The following is a 16,717-nucleotide window of genomic DNA, read 5'->3' as shown; positions in this document are numbered from 1 at the left end:
GTAACTGGAAATTAAAATACTGGAACTTTAAAATACTGGTAGTAAACAGGAAAATTTACTGATAGTAAATTGTACAACTATTTTGGAAATCAATATGACTTTAAGTTGAAATTATACATCCCCTATGAATAAGCAATGGCACATACAGAAACCTATATGCACATATATTAGAATGTACAAACAAGAATGTTCATAACAGTATTTTTAGCAACTCAAATATCTACCCACAGTAAAGAAAACACAGTGAACTATAGTATACTCATATAATGGAATAAAGACTGTGGCAACATGTAATAAACGTGACAAACATAACATAAAGCACAGTAAGTAGGTCACATAAGTTCATACTTTTGAACTTTTAATATAAAATTAGGCAAGCAATATTGTTTCCAGATGAAAACTATAAACAAAAGCAAGTAAATTACTATAAAAGGGAGATGGAGATAACATATAGGATAGAAAGAGGAAACCACAGTCAGACAGGGACTTTGGTAGACTTCTGAGATGCAGTCACACTGTAATTTTTTTTTTTTTTTTAATTTTTTTTTTTTCCCAACGTTTTTTATTTATTTTTGGGACAGAGAGAGACAGAGCATGAACGGGGGAGGGGCAGAGAGAGAGGGAGACAACAGAATCGGAAACAGGCTCCAGGCTCCGAGCCATCAGCCCAGAGCCTGATGCGGGGCTCGAACTCACGGACCGCAAGATCGTGACCTGGCTGAAGTCGGATGCTTAACCGACTGCGCCACCCAGGCGCCCCCACACTGTAATTTTTAACCTGGGTGGAGCTATACGGTCTTGACTTTTTAACCATTTGTTAAACTGTCCATATGTATTACGTATTTCTGACTAGGTAATAATTTCATTGTTTAAAAAAATCAGATGTACAAGTATGTGTTATCTTAAAAGCCAGCTTATATTCTGAAAGAGCTGAAAAGCAGTTTCAAAGGAAGCTGATTAAAATGCATAATATATAAAGACTGTATCTTCATTACAGACTTCACACCAAAGTACTGAGGTTTTTCTAAAACATCTAACCTTCACATTCATTTAAAGCAGAGATAGCCTACTCTACTCAATGTGGAATGGTTTTCTTCTACTCAGCCCCTAACATCATTCTAACATTTGCATATGTCATATCCAACACCTCATCAATAACCAATACTGTCTACTTCAAAATGTTCCATTTTAATCACAACAATTAAAAAAGCTCTTTAAAAATAATTAAGGAAAGCTTGCAAAACAATGTTTGTGGATAAATACCCACATATATCATCATCACTACAGCAAGCACATATAAGGCACTTACCATATACTAAGACATTTACATGTTATTAACTCATTAATACTCAGCGCTCAGAAGTGAGTATTATTTCTCCCATTGTATACATGAACAATTTGAGTTACAGAGACATTAAATAATTTTCCCAAGCAAAAAGCAAAAAAGCTTGCATGGGGATGATAAAACCAAATTCAGAAATATTTTTTAAAAGCAGAATTGTGTATGTGGGGCAGTTTAAAGGTGTAGTTAGTTCTTCATGGTATCTTTATATTTTCTTTTAGTTAAATTCAAACCAGTCCAGAAGACATAGAGTGTGTATATCTAGAAGGATATGCCTATATCACTCCCACGGTTCAGTTTAATTCACATTCAACAAACATTTACCAACTGCCTAATACATACAAACAGGGAACAAAGGACTGGATGCAAGGACAAATATGACATAGTCCCTGCCCTCAAGAAATCCATAGTATGGGGAGGGGAAGAGAAAGTGAACAGGAATCTATCAGCACATCAGAATTTACCATCATCCTATACCTTAACTCTGAGTACAGGATATCTGCTGCAGATGCAAAGTGACACAGTTCTTGGTTGATCCCAAGTATGACTTGATTCTATGGCTTAGTGAGTCTCAAAACTGTGGTGCCAGACCAACAATATCACCATTATATATAAGCTTATTAGAAATGCAAATTCTTGGGCCCCCAAAACCAGAAACTCTGGGGCAGGGCCCATTAATCCATTTCAAGAAGCTCTTAAACTGACTGTTTGGGAAGTATTGCTGTAGCCTCACCAATGTTGAGAGGCCATAAACTAGAGTAAGTTCTATTAGACACCTGTCTGCTCCTAGACTGTTTCAAACTATAACAGCCACCTGGATTGTTCCCAAACTAAGGCTATATTTTTCAAGAGAGCCCAAGGAGACTCTGGAAATACTCGGGGCTCCAGAATGATCTAGAATCCAAATAATCATGAGCATGGAAAACAAATTTTTAAACAGTGACCATCCATCTAGTCCCACCAAATGTCATAACAGTATCACAAATGAATCACAGCCAAGGAAATGTTAAACTGCAAATTAGCAATCCCTAAATTTAATTTTGTTATTTCTAACTACAATCTCATACCAAGTTACTGAGTCAGATTAAAAATAAAACATTCTCAACCACTTATTACCCGGAATCTGAATCTGGACAGAAGAAAATTTATTTTAAAAAGGAAAAACTCAGGATTTGAAGAATTCAGAAAATTCAATTTGAAATATCCCAATGTCCCCCTTAGTTTTGCTTGTATGACAAAGACGGGTTATTAAAATAATCATTTATTGCTTGAAATGTCTGTTTATAATCTCACATAACTTTTAAAATACACAGGTTCAACTTCCAATAGTTCTTAAACAGAAATCCATAAAAAGCATCCAGTTTTAGTTAAAAGGAAATATTGCTAACAAAAAGGCATATCATGCGTTAATTTCTTTTTATTTAATTAAAGAGAATGACTTCTATACTTGTCATTAAGGCTTTGTTGTCATCTCTCCCTGACTATAAAGAGGACGAGAAACAGGTAAATACATAAAGACAGAATTAAAATAAAAGTGGTACAATACGTATATCTGTAAGTCAAAGGGATTCCTTTATAAATGTCCAACCAAATCAAGTAACTATTACTGACCTACCTCCAACAACAAAAAAGGGAATACTCTGACTTTTAAGTTAACCAACTATAGACGGACCACTTTGGTTTCTCAAATTATCACCAAGAAAAATCACTGGTGACTTTTAACCTTTACACTCTGAATAATTTTTCTGAACTATTTTTAATACTTTCAGTTTGGATACAATGCACATACAAGAATCAGAATATTTAAAAATAAAACTTTAACATAAGTACTTTGTATTAATTAATTCAAAATAATGAACTTTAAAGTTCATACATACACGCGTGCACACACACACACACACACACACACACACACACACACAAATCTGCTTCTTAAATAACCTACTATGGATTTATTGTCTCACAGCCTATCACTCACACAGTTCTTCACCTATTTAATATTTTAAGGAGGGGCAAAGCATTAGGTCAATACTCTATCATATAAAGTATATAAGCTGTCTTCAAAACTGCTCTTAGAAAAAAATCTTCGAAGGGTCAGTCTTAGTCCTAATACCCCCAAAATTTCATAAAGAGATGTGCATCCACAGTTAGTATGTATTACATTTTTACAGACCTCAATCACATCTTCTCTTCTGGACCCACATGTCTAGCAGGTTCAGAAAAGACCTGAAATAAGACCAAACGAGAAAAGAGAAAATCCAAGAGAAACAAGGCCATAGAAATACAACTTAAAAGTTTCTATTAAAGCTTACCTCTTTAGGACACTGATTTTTGCAACAACTAAGGAGATTCTTTGCATCTGTATCAGCAGTGGTTATTTTTCTAAAAATAAAAGAGGAAATTTTGATGCCATTCAAACCAAAGTCCATTTTATAACATAATTTCTCTAAAAGTAATTCATAATTTCAAACATATCCACAAAATTACCCTAGTTCATTTTTTTCTTGAAAACTATTTTGTGTACCATCTGTAATAATTATCTCAAATTACTTACCTGGTCTGATAACTGAAACCTTCCAGCACTTTATCTATTACCAATAAATCAAATGCCAAAAAGTCAATCACTGCAAAAAGGGAGTATAAAACACATACAAAACATGATCTCTTTAATAGTTCCTGCTATTATCTTTCCCTGTTGATAGATCAATCATTATATTATCATATAATTATCATTTTCCTAACACTTCTATGAACGGTTAAAAACTGATGGCTTAATATATTACTTTAAAATTGATCCTGAGAAAATGCTCACCCAGATTTCTTTTTTTTTAAGTTTGTATTTAAATTCCAATTAGTTAACATAAATTGTAATTTAGTTTCAAGTGTACAATATAGTAATTCAATACTTCCATACAATACCCAGAGCTCTCATCACAACAAGTGCACCCCTTAACCCCCATCACCTATTTAACCCATTCCCCCATCCACGTCCCCTCTAGCAACCATCAGTTTGTTCTCTGTAGTTGAGTCTGTTTCTTGATTTGCCTCCCTTTCTCTCTCTTTCCACCCCCCCCTTTGCTTGCTTTTTCTTAAAGAGAAAAAAAAAAAACCTACTTCAAATTGAAGAATTTAGTGAGCTTGTTTTAGGAAATCTTTTTAAGTTGTTTTGGTAAGCTATTTATTAATATTAGAAATTGATTCATTTTAGATTCAATCATTTTAGAGCAGTCTGTGTGCTTTTATATTTGACTTGGTGGGTAATTCAGGAAAAGTCATAAGCACCAGGGAATAAAACTACTTTCTAATCTAGTTTAATACAACCACAACAGACATTGCATGAGTCAGTTAACTAGTGACACTCTTAAAATCCCTACCATATGGGGCACCTGGGTGGCTCAGTCGGTTAAGCGGCCGACTTCGGCTCAGGTCATGATCTCGCGGTCCGTGAGTTCAAGCCCCGCGTCGGGCTCTGTGCTGACAGCTCAGAGCCTGGAGCCTGTTTCAGATTCTGTGTCTCCCTCTCTCTGACCCTCTCCCTCGTTCATGCTTTGTCTCTCTCTGTCTCAAAAATAAATAAACGTTTTAAAAAAAAAAAAATCCCTACCATATGAATCTCATTTTCTCTTTCCATTACCTTTCTTCTTCTTTTTATTCTTTCTTTCTTTTCCTGCTTTTCCTATTTCCTTTTAGTATACATAATTGCCAAAATATATCATAAATTTAGCCTAATGTCAAAACTATTATCTTAAATATGTGTTATCAAATTAGTATAAATGTACTCTAAGGTAACATGCAATTTTCTTAGCAAAAATTCACTTAATAATTTCTGGCTTTCCCAGAAGTTGTACGTTTTCATCCTTGTAGGTATGGTGCTCACCTCTGAACTTAAGAATTAATATCATTTTGTTCCTGTCATTTTATAATTAGTAATAAACTAATTTTTCATCTCTCTCTCAAAAATAAATACACATTAAAAAAAATTTTTTTTTAAAGCTGCTTCGGAATCTGTGTCTCCCTCTCTGTCCCTCCCCCACTTGAACTATCTCTCTCTCTCTCAAAAATAAATAAACATTAAAAAAAAAAAGAGGGAGGTGCCTGGGTGGCTCAGTTGGTTAAGCGGCCGACTTTGGCTCAGGTCATGATCTCACATCTCTTGGGTTCAAACCCTGCATAGGGCTCCGTGTTGACAGCTCAGAGCCTGGAGGCTGCTTCGGATTCTGTGTCTCCCTCTCTCCATCCCTCCCCCACTCGCACTGTCTCTCTCTCAAAAATAAACAAACATTAAAAAAATTTATAATTAGTAATAAACTAATTTTTCAACACCTGTCAATCTTTTATCTTTTGAATTCTAACAGGTATGTAGTTGTATCTCATTGTGATTTTAAGTTTTTATTTAAATTCCAATTAGTATAAGGAAATGCAACAGATTTCTGTACATTGATTTTGTATCCTATAACTTTACTGAATTTGTGTATCAGTTCTAGCAGGTTTTTTTTGGTGGACTCTTTCAGGTTTTCTATATATAGTTATCATGCCATAGTGAAAGTTTTACTTCTTCCTTGCCGGTTTGAATGACTTTTATTTCTTTTTCTTGTCTGATTGTGTGGCTAGGACTTCCATTACTATGTTAAATAACAGTGGTGAGAGTGGACATCCCTGTCTTGTTCCTGACCATAAAGGAAAAGCTCTGTTTTTTCCCCCTTGAGGATGATATTAGCTATGGGGTTGTTATATATAGCCTTTGTCATTTTGAGGTGTGTTCCCTCTAAATCTGCTTTGTTGGGGTTTTTATCATAAACAGATATTATACTTTGTAAAATGCTTTTTCTGTATCTATTGAAAGGATCATATAGTTCATATCCTTTCTTTTATTAATGTGGTGTATCACGTTGATTGACTTGTGAATACTGAACCACACACCTGAAACTCAGGAATAAATCCCACTTGATGGCGGTGAATAACTTTTTTAATACATTGTTGGATTTTGTTTGCTAGTATTTTATTGAGAATTTCTGCATCTATGTTCAAAAGGGATATTGGCCTGTAGTTCTTTTTTAGTGGTAGCTTGTTTTGGTACCAAGGTAATGCTGGCCCCATAGAATGAATTTGAAAGTTTTCCTTCCTTTTCTATTTTTTTGAATTATTTGAGAACAGTTATTAACTCTTCTCCAAATGTTTGGTAGAATCTGGTCATGGACTTTTGTTTGTTGGGAGTTGGACTACTGATTCAATTTCTTTGCTGGTTACCAGTGTGTTCAAGTTTTTTATTTCTTCCTGTTTCAGTTTTGGTCATTTACATGTTTCTAGGAATTTACCCATTTCTTCTAGGTTGTCAAATTTGTTGGCATACAGGGGCACCTGGATGGCTCAGTTGGTTAAGCATCTGGCTCTTGGTTTTAGCTCAGGTCATGATCTCACAGTTCATGAGTTTGAGCCCTGCACTGGGCTTCACACTGACAGTGTGGAGCCTGCTTGGAGTTCTCTCTCCATCTCTCTGCCCCTTCCCCCCTGCCCCTTCAAAATAAATAAACTTTAAAAAAATTTGTTGGCATACAATTTTTCATAACTTTCTCTTATATTTTTTTGTATTCCTGTGGTGTTGGTTGCTATTTATCTTCTCATTTGTGATTTTATTTATTGGAGTCCTTTGTCTTTTCTTTTTGATAAGTCTGGCTTGAGGTTTATCACATTTTACTGATTTTTTTTCAAAGGATCAGTTCCTGGTTTCACTGGTATGTTCTATTTTTCTAGTTTCTATAACATTTATTCCTGCTCTAATTTTTATTACTTCCTTCCTTCTGCTGGCTTTGGGTTTTGTTTGATATTCATTTTCTAGCTCCGTTAGTATAAGATTAGGTTGTTTGATATTTTTCTTGCTTCCTGAGGTAGGCTTATATTGCTATATACTTCTTACGACCGCTTTTGCTGCATCCCAAAGGTTTTGGACCACTGTGTTTTCATTTTCATTTGTTTCCATGTAATTTTTTATTTCTTCTCTGATTTCCTGGTGAGCTGTTCAATGTTTAGTAGCATGTTGTTTAACCTCCATATATTTGTGGTCTTTCCAATTTTTGTCTTGTAGTTGGACTTCTAGTTTCATAGTGTTGTAGTCAGAAAAGGTACATGGTGAGGCTTTAATCTTTTGGCATTTGTTGAGGCCTCTTTTGTGAACTACTATGTGATCTATTCTGGAGAATGTTCCATGTACACTTGAAAAGAATGTATATTCTGCTGCAAATCATACACTTTAAATATACATTCAAGGAAAGGGAAAAGGAACTCCAGATAACTGTAGTAATGGAAGCCAACTCAATCCAAATATATCTATCTACATATCCTCCCCGCAAAATCATTCAGCTCATTAATAATAAAATCACTCAAATACCATGACCTGCATATAACCGGAAGATACAAATTTCTACAAATTTCAAATTACAGGCAAGTAGAAAAATAAATACCAATTCATAGCGAAGCTATTTCTCAAGCTCCCACAGCAAATCATTTCAGAGAACTAGTAGGGTTCTGGAAAAACCGAGCAGAAAAGAGAAGAGGGCAACTGAGCTAACATCACACCAGAAAGAGAAAGTCCACCCTAAATGTGAAAAAGTACTGGTAGATACGAACACTAACTAAAAGGAAGAAACTTTAAAAAGTACACAAGAATCAAGGAGTCAATCTTGGAAAGGCAACCACTCTGGACAAGAAGGTAAAAAGGCAAAGTCACACTTTGGAGACTACGTGACAAAGGGAAAAAGAAGCAAGAAAAGGAAATTTATACCCTATAAGACCAAAGAAAATCTCCTTTCTTTAGTATCACTAATTACTAAAGCAAAATTGCCCTCTTCACTCTACAAACAAAACTCTAAAGCTAAAAATTAGAATAGTTCATTCTTAAAAGTTCAACAAAATAATTTTAATATATAAAAAGAATAAAATTTAACTTTTCCAATTTAAAAAAACAGTAGTCTATAGTATAAATGACAAAAGCAAATTTAAGATACTATTAACAGGCATTTTTCAAAAAGTATTTATGCTAAAAAAATGAGGAACAAAGTCATATCCCCAACTTTAACTTGAGTCAAATACACTTACACACAGCCCACTTTACAAACTTGGGTGAAACGGAGCTGAACAAGTTAGATAAATTATGTTAGATTGTGATTAAATAGGGAAAAAATGGTAATTTTTCCCCTCCACATAATTGATAAGCAAAAATATACATATTATTAAGTGTGCATTTTTTTAAGTAAAGGAAATATAGAAGTCATAGCCTAGTATGGCATATGCCATAACAGCTACACTTGTAATAAACAAAAGTCTAGAATTTAAATTTTTTTTTTTTTAATGTTTATTTATTTTTGAGACAGAGAGAGACAGAGCAATGAACAGGGGAGGGTCAGAGAGAGAGGGAGACACAGAATCTGAAACAGGCTCCGGGCTCCGAGCTGTCAGCACAGAGCCCGATGTGGGGCTCGAACCCATGGACCGCGAGATCATGACCTGGGCTGAAGTCGGACGCTCAACCGACTGAGCCACCCAGGCGCCCCATAGAATTTAAAAATTATGCCTTAGTAACTATGTGCACATCAAGTTTTGATCCAACAAAATTCTAGTTTGACATAGTTGCTTGACAATCTGCTATAGGAATATTTCTATTTTTTTTTAAGCAGTGATTGATGAAACTTTTTCCCTTAAAAACTCTTACACAGAATTCCCAAATGGAAAAAGCAGAATTGCCCTTGAAACCAGGACTAAGTATCTAGAAGGTGAGGGATTCTACATGTCTTTATTCAGGTCTCTACTGGAAAGTCTAGGCTTCTAGTGTCTATGGGCAACAGTGAATAATGTTTCCTAAAGAATACTGTATAGGGTTCTGAATTACAAAGAAATACTGGTTAAAATAATTATAGTAAATACTTCTTCAGTCCACTTACCTACATTCCACATAAAGGCTTGTGATCTTGCAGTGACATTTTATTCTAAGCATCTGAACACAAGGAGGACATTCTCCAGGGTGACATGGCAAAACACATGGATGGGGACAACCCAGAGGCCGTGATTTAGAGCACCCTTCTTCACAGTGAAGGCATTCTGGGCCAGCCTGATGGGGAGTAAGGAAATAAATCATCTAAGTACAGAAGTTGAACATTTCTATATATTAAAACTACAAAATTCACATATCCCATTAAAAAAAAAAGCACTTTTGCAGCTCTTGAGAATATAGTTAATAAAATGGTGCATGCTTTCACTCTTTAAAATTATTCAAAGTGAAAAAATATATATTAAAAATGAAGAATAGCAAAATTATCAATATCACCACTATTCACAAAGACTGTTATGTCTACAAACTTCATTAAATCAAACTGCGTCATCTGAAATTGTACTGGATTACATGAGGTATTCCTACTAAAAATTTAAATTACTTCCTAAAGAATGGTTCGTAGCAGAAAAAAAATAAAGAGTAAAACATTATCAATTCATTTCCGCCCAACAAGCACGATCACCATCAAACTAAAGAAATCAACACCCTGTTAATACATAAATAACAATTCCCAAAGCATTCAGTGTTCTGAAGATACTGATCTCATCTAGCCAAAGAGAAACATGCATAGAGGGGAAAAAGAATGACCAGAAGTTTATGTTTTAATGCACTTCAGTGAACCAAGATTACATTACATTTACAAGTAAATGTACTTCAGAGCATCTGGGTGGCTCAGTTGCTTAAGCTTAAGGGTAGAATTCTTGGTTTCTCCTCAGGTAATGATCTTACAGCTCTGAGATCAAGCCATCCATCAGGCTCTGTGCTGAGGGCATGAAGCATGCTTGGTGTTCTCTCTCTCCCTCTCTCTCTGCCCCTCCCCAACTCACACATACACACACGTGAGATCTCCCTCTCTCTCAAAATAAATAAACTTGAAAAAAAAATGAAAAAAATAAATGTACTTGAATGTAACTCAAGAAGGCACCTCTCTCCTCTAGTATTTAATAATTTAACTATATCTACAAAAGGTTAAAAATTGTTATTACAAGACAGTATTTTCATATGTCATATGCGAAATAAGAGAGCTATAGACATGGATAGTGTCTTAAAGTTTAAAAATGTTTTTTTTTATCATTCCTAAGTAAAGCTATGATTACAAATGAGTTATTATGTCAATAAAAACCCAAGCTACTTTTAACATACACGATTAAAAAGAAAAAGTATCTCGTGGGAGGGGGGAGGGGCTAAGTGGGTAAGGGGCATTAAGGAATCTACCCCTTAAATCATTGTTGCACTATATGCTAACTAACTTGGATGTAAATTAAAAAAAAAAGAAAAAGTGTCTCAATTATGAAACATTCTTCTATAAATAATTTCTATTTTTTAATTTAAAAAGTATATTAATTTATTCACACTTATTCAGCGTTATGTGCCAGGAATCATTCACACACTGGGAATATGCAAAATGGGAGAGATCCCTGACCTAAGAAACTTAAATTTAAATGGGGGAGATAAAGAACATAACAGAATGTCTTCATAAATATTCTGAAAAAAGATAAAGCAGGATAAGAGAGGGTAACAGGAGCAACATGAAGAAATTCCTGTTCATATTTGAACAGGAATTAAGTTAAATAAGGGAGAAAGCCACAAGAATATAGAGTTCCAGAGGGGAAAAAAAACTAAGTGCAAAAGCTCTGACAGAAGAACAAATGTGGAATATTCAAAGAATAGCAAGAACAAAAGTAGAAGGGAACAAGTGAGCGATGAATGAAAAGGTAGGAAATGTCATCAGAAGTTAGATCAGTATAAAGCCTTATTGGGCTATCATAAGGCCATCTGCATTTTATCCTGGGAGTAACTGAAAGCTACTGATGGGTTTTGAAAAGGGAGATGACACATGACTTATTTTGTTTTCTTACATTTTTAAAAGATGAATTTGGCTAATGCAGTAAGACAAACGAGGGAGTGGACAGCCTGGTAGGAAAATACTGCAGAAATCTAGGGAAGAGGTGATGGTGGCTTGAATGAGAAGGTTAGTGTCAGAGGTTATAAGAAATAGATTCAGGGATCTACTTTGAAGATAATAAACCTAACAAGATTTGTTGTGAGACAAGGAAAGGAAGATAAGAAAGAAATTAAGCAATGTTCCTGTCTTTGATCTGCAGAATGGTGTAAAACTGATAAAACAACTTTCTGAAATGGGAAAGACTGGAAAAAGAGAAGCAGTGAATCTCAAAATGTGCAAACATAACCAAAGATGACACACATAGTCTATCTCATTTGTTTCTTCCTGGCTATGTGGTACATCTGTAATAATCTTTCATTTAAATAAATAGAAGATCATACTGGGCTGGAAGTTAATATCAGGTAGTATCAGGGATACTACCTTCTTATTACTACTCTCTTGGTTATATTATCATGAACAAGTCACTTGAAAACCTTCAGTTTCCCTATCTGCAAAAGAAGAATTATACTGATGGTATGGGGCTCCTTTGTTCCAGTTATGAAAAAAAAAAAAAAAAATCACTGAATCTATACTTGCTAAGCTATCTTCCTGGATCACTTCCAATATCAAGTTCTATCTTCCAGAAGAATCTATCTTAATTCAGAAATACAGCAAGACTGGCTGTCAAATATCTTACACAGTTCTTATTTTAATTTTTTTTTTTTAACGTTTATTTATTTTTGAGACAGAGAGAGACAGAGCATGAATGGGGGAGGGGCAGAGAGAGAGGGAGGCACAGAATCGGAAGCAGGCTCCAGGCTCTGAGTCATCAGCCCAGAGCCCGACGCGGGGCTCGAATTCACGGACCGCGAGATGGTGACCTGAGCTGAAGTCGGACGCTTAACCGACTGAGCCACCCAGGCGCCCCACACAGTTCTTATTTTAAAAAGGGGAGACACTGGGAAGCCTGGGTGGTTCAGTCAGTTAAGCATCCGAGTTTGGCTCAGGTCATGATCTCATGGTTCACAGGTTCATGCACTGTGTCAGGCTCTGTACTGACAGCTCAGAGCCTGGATGGAGCCTGCTTCAGATTCTGTGTCTCCCTCTCTCTCTGCCCCTCTCCTGCTCACGCTCTGTCTCTGTCTCAAAAATAAACATTAAAAAAAATTTTTTTTTTAAAGGGAGACAGGAATTTTAACCAAGGGAGCAATATTGGGATAATCTACAATAATTCCCCAATTAGTCATACCATCTTTTTTAAATGAGTTTTTCCTGATTCATCTGATGTCTAGAAATCCCAGAAGGATAGCAATCCTAATTATAAGCAAGGAGATGATGAGAAGGCAGAATAAACATGTGTGTTATTATTACAAATTGGAAATTACAAATTGGGAGATAAAATCTTGAAACGTAAAATTTTTCTTTCCCGTTTATTATATTTGGCATTTCATAAATTTAAGGTGTTCGACATTTATATGATTATCATCGTAGCAAAAATTAGAACCTCTATCACATTACAGAATTATCCTTTGTTTTTAATGGCTGAAATAATTAAGTTCCAATCTCTTACAAAGTCTGATGATTATAACAAAATTCTTTTTTTTAAATCAATGAAACATGACACATCATACACACTTGCTTGTAGCAGTGATTTTCAAACACTTTCGTGCATGATCAATCACTTGGCAATTGTTAAATGCTGAGGTACGACCTGAGATTCTGTGTTTCCAACAAGATTACAGGTGATGCCAATGCTGCGTGGCAAGGGTCTACCATATACATAAGCGTACAGGAAATGTATGTGTCTATGTGTGATTATGTACCGATATATTTTTTCTTTTTCATTTATTTTTGGTACAGATTTTTCCCAAAGACTATCCTCATTATTTCTTCCTCTTCTTCTTTTCTTTTCTTTTTTTTTGTATTTTTGAGGTTTTATTTTTTATGTTAATACATCAAAATCACTATGGGAAGTATTCTTAGAGAGTATGTTCTCTTCAAGTAGAAGAAACAGAAATACTTATTATTTCTTCTTTCAGTCACTCTAAAAATTATTTGTGCCCAGGTTTGCTTGGGAAATACACTCACTTCAATTGCCATCAATCTCACACCTTTCCCCAATTAATCACTGTTCCACTCACTGCAGCCAGTGAATTAGACAATAGAGATATATCTGTTGCTAATTGTAGCAATCAGAGGCATAGCCTATAAGAACAGCTTTGACTGGACTGAGAGATCTACAGCAAGACCAGGGAAAGAGACCAGAACAGAGATAAGAAACAAAAGACTTTTGATTCCAGTCAATAAACGCTTTTTAAATACCCCATATTTAATATTTATTAATTTAATATTTTTAGTATGTTGTAAGCTCTGTGCTACAACTCAAGGTAGAAGCTGAATTAACAATTCCTGAACCATTTGGGTCAAGACAGACATACAAGGAGATCATCTCCAGTGGGTCTCAACTGAGATGTTACAGTAAGGAATTTTAAAGAGTTCATGATATATTTCATGTTTAATATATAAATTAGAATGATTGCAAAGTTATCCCCTAAATAATGTAATTTTCATTCACTTGCACTGTAGTAGCCTTCCTTGAGTGGGAGACAAAGGTGGACTTGTAGCTAAATTGAGATGAATTGTATGTAAGTTATAACCCAAACTTTACCACAGCCATTGCCCATGGAGCAATGCTGGGATAATCCAAGATAGTTCCCCAATTGGTGTCTTATCAGCTCTTAAAATGAGTTTTTCCAACTCATTTGATGTTCTGGAAATCTAGAGAAGATATAGCAGCTGTGCTCTGACTAAAGTGATTTTGAATTATTATATTTATGTTAGTATGATTTTATAATTCCACTCTCTTTTTCATTTTATCATGAGAACATTTTTATTAAGGATGAAAGCACAGATCAATGAAGAAATTATAGGCAATATATTTACATATATGTCTGCACATGAGCAAGAATGATACTATGGACATTTATATTATCAGGCTTTACAACCACTGAATCAAAGACAAAAAAAAAAAAAAAAGTAACAATGCAAGTGAATTTTTCAATAGCATACAATTCATATTAATAATTTAAACATTTGAAAATTTAATGTTATTTAATAAAATGAATCTTAAAATCTTTGGCTTACTTCTCATTACACACACTTGCTAATAATATTATGATTCCCTATAGAATGGAAGTCTTTGAAAAAACATCAAATATTTAAAAAATATATAATTTTTTATATAACAAAGTTTATTTTTTATTCACACATCATGTCAAATGTAGGCTGGCAGGGGACTCCGGGAAATCAATGATTCTGGGATACAAGATGATGGGGAGTTTGCTAGCTTTTAACTGTATCACAAGAGACATACAACCTCCTCCATCATGGAAACAGAGAAAGAATGGTTAATGATAAATTAAGATTTCTCTAACTATTCCTGAAGTTGAATAACATTTCTGCCTATGTTTTATTGGCCAGAACCTTGCATATGGCCTAGGAAATTCAGAGCAGGAGACTGACTATCTGTATTGTGTTTCAACAGGAATCTGGTATATTTTATTGCTATTGTAAATGATTTTGCTGGGTTTTGTTAGTTTTATTTGTTGATGAATTTAAACGTTTAAAAATAAAATTTAATAAGGGGCGTCTGAGTGGCTCAATCAGTGGAGAGTCCGACTCTTGATTTTAGCTTAGATCATGATCCCAGGGTCGTGGGATGAAGGCCTGCATCAGGCTTCATGCTGAGCATGGAGCCTGCTTACTCTCTCTCCCTCTGTCCTTCTCCCTGGCTCATACTCTCCCACTCTAAATATATATACTTATATATATATATTTATGTTTTATGTTATTTATATATTATATACAAAAAATTTAGTATCATTTAAAATTTTATTGGCTATATTTATTTTTCCTTGTAAAATGGCAATTTTTAGAGAACTTTCAATGGTTGACTTATATGATTTATAAAATGCTTTTAGTGAATTTCACACACACATACTCTACATCTGTGATGCTATTTACTTTATTCCCAACAAAAGATTAGAAATTTATTAAAATTGTGGACATTGTCTATCATACATGTTAGGTTTAAAAAACAGCTAAGAAAAAATGTTCCAGAATTAAACTCAGAGATATAAACGGACAGAAGTGGAAGTAATATTTCTATCTACTATCTAAATAGATACATAATTTCTGTACTTTTATCATAAAACGAAAGCCTATGTATTAACACAGGTACAGTATGTAAAGAGTACATTAAAAGGCATATCATGAGCTAGCACAAAGATACAGAGAAATGTACACCAAGCTGTTAAAGCTGCTTGTATTAAGAAAGGCAAGGAAGGAGAAGAGATGAGGGCAAGAAAAAGGAAAATAGTTATAACAAAATGGAAAAATATTTATGGCATAATTATCCAAAAGAATGTTTCAAGCATACTATAAGCACATATATATTCAACCTAAGGATATTACCTTGTTTTTGCCAATGAAGGCATCAATTTCAGTTACTTTGTGGCATTCTTTCATACATGTATGATTCTGACAATCTAAGGTTCGTCCACAGACTCTCTTACAAGAGTAGGGTCCTACAGTATGGCATGGCAGTGGACTCACCTTAACAAAAAGGAAAAGAAAAGAAAAGAAAATATTAGCAACACACACACAAAACCTTCTGACCCATATGTCTGAAATGACTCTGTTATCATTTAAGAACAAGTTTCATAAAGGTCTAACACATTTTCATTAATAATAATTATTATCAAAATCAAAGTAACCTATCAAAAAATCCAAAAAACGAATGCCAAGAAGCAAAACATTCTATTCCTAAAAGGGAAATTCAATATAATGATGCTATAGTGACCACATAGACATAGGCTAATTCTCAAAAGCACTGTATATTTTAAAAATCAGCAAATAAACTCTTGTACTTTTTAGAGCACTAAAAAAAAACACAAAAAAACAATACTTTGACTTTGTCATTTCTAACAATCCCTATACAGTAGCATAGATTATAAGCTTTACTTAAAACTTGTACCTATAACTCACCTCATGCTTCCCAAGACATTCTCTGCAAGAAAAAAAATAAAATGAAAACATTATAAATTCTTCAAAAAGATTACCTAAAGCAAAGGTGCTAACGCCACTAGTTTTACTACATAAAAAAAGCACATATGGAATAAGTGATTATAAAAAGATTGCAGGATACAAAATTAACATACAAAAGCTAACTGCTCCCCCATATACCAGAAATAAACAATTCGAATTTGAAACTAAAAACACACCACCATTTACATTAGCACAAAAAAATGAAATAGATACAAATCTAACAAAATATATACGTGATCTATATGAGCAAAACTACAAAACGCTAATGAAAGAAATCAAAGACAATATAAAGATATTTCATGTTCATTGATAGAAGGGCACAATATTGTTAAAATGTTGATTC

General features: G+C 34.3%; 1 protein-coding gene across 5 annotated transcripts in view; it reads right to left on the bottom strand.

Moving 5' to 3' along the window:
- Positions 1–16,717, bottom strand: part of NFXL1 (nuclear transcription factor, X-box binding like 1) — a 73,434-nt gene that overhangs the window by 12,453 nt on the left and 44,264 nt on the right. For all 5 annotated transcript variants that reach the window (XM_058722666.1, XM_058722665.1, XM_058722669.1 and 2 more), the window contains exons 16-19: positions 16,315–16,336; positions 15,742–15,882; positions 9,277–9,443; positions 3,655–3,724 (exon numbers count right to left, since the gene is read on the bottom strand). In XM_058722666.1, coding sequence (XP_058578649.1) covers positions 3,655–3,724; positions 9,277–9,443; positions 15,742–15,882; positions 16,315–16,336 — 400 coding nt within the window. The remainder of the gene's footprint in view (positions 1–3,654; positions 3,725–9,276; positions 9,444–15,741; positions 15,883–16,314; positions 16,337–16,717) is intronic.

The sequence above is a fragment of the Neofelis nebulosa genome, chromosome 3 (assembly GCF_028018385.1).
Source record: "Neofelis nebulosa isolate mNeoNeb1 chromosome 3, mNeoNeb1.pri, whole genome shotgun sequence".
Classification (NCBI taxonomy): domain Eukaryota; kingdom Metazoa; phylum Chordata; class Mammalia; order Carnivora; family Felidae; genus Neofelis; species Neofelis nebulosa.
Note: the sequence above shows the minus strand (reverse complement) of the source record. Positions and strands in the feature narration are given on the sequence as shown.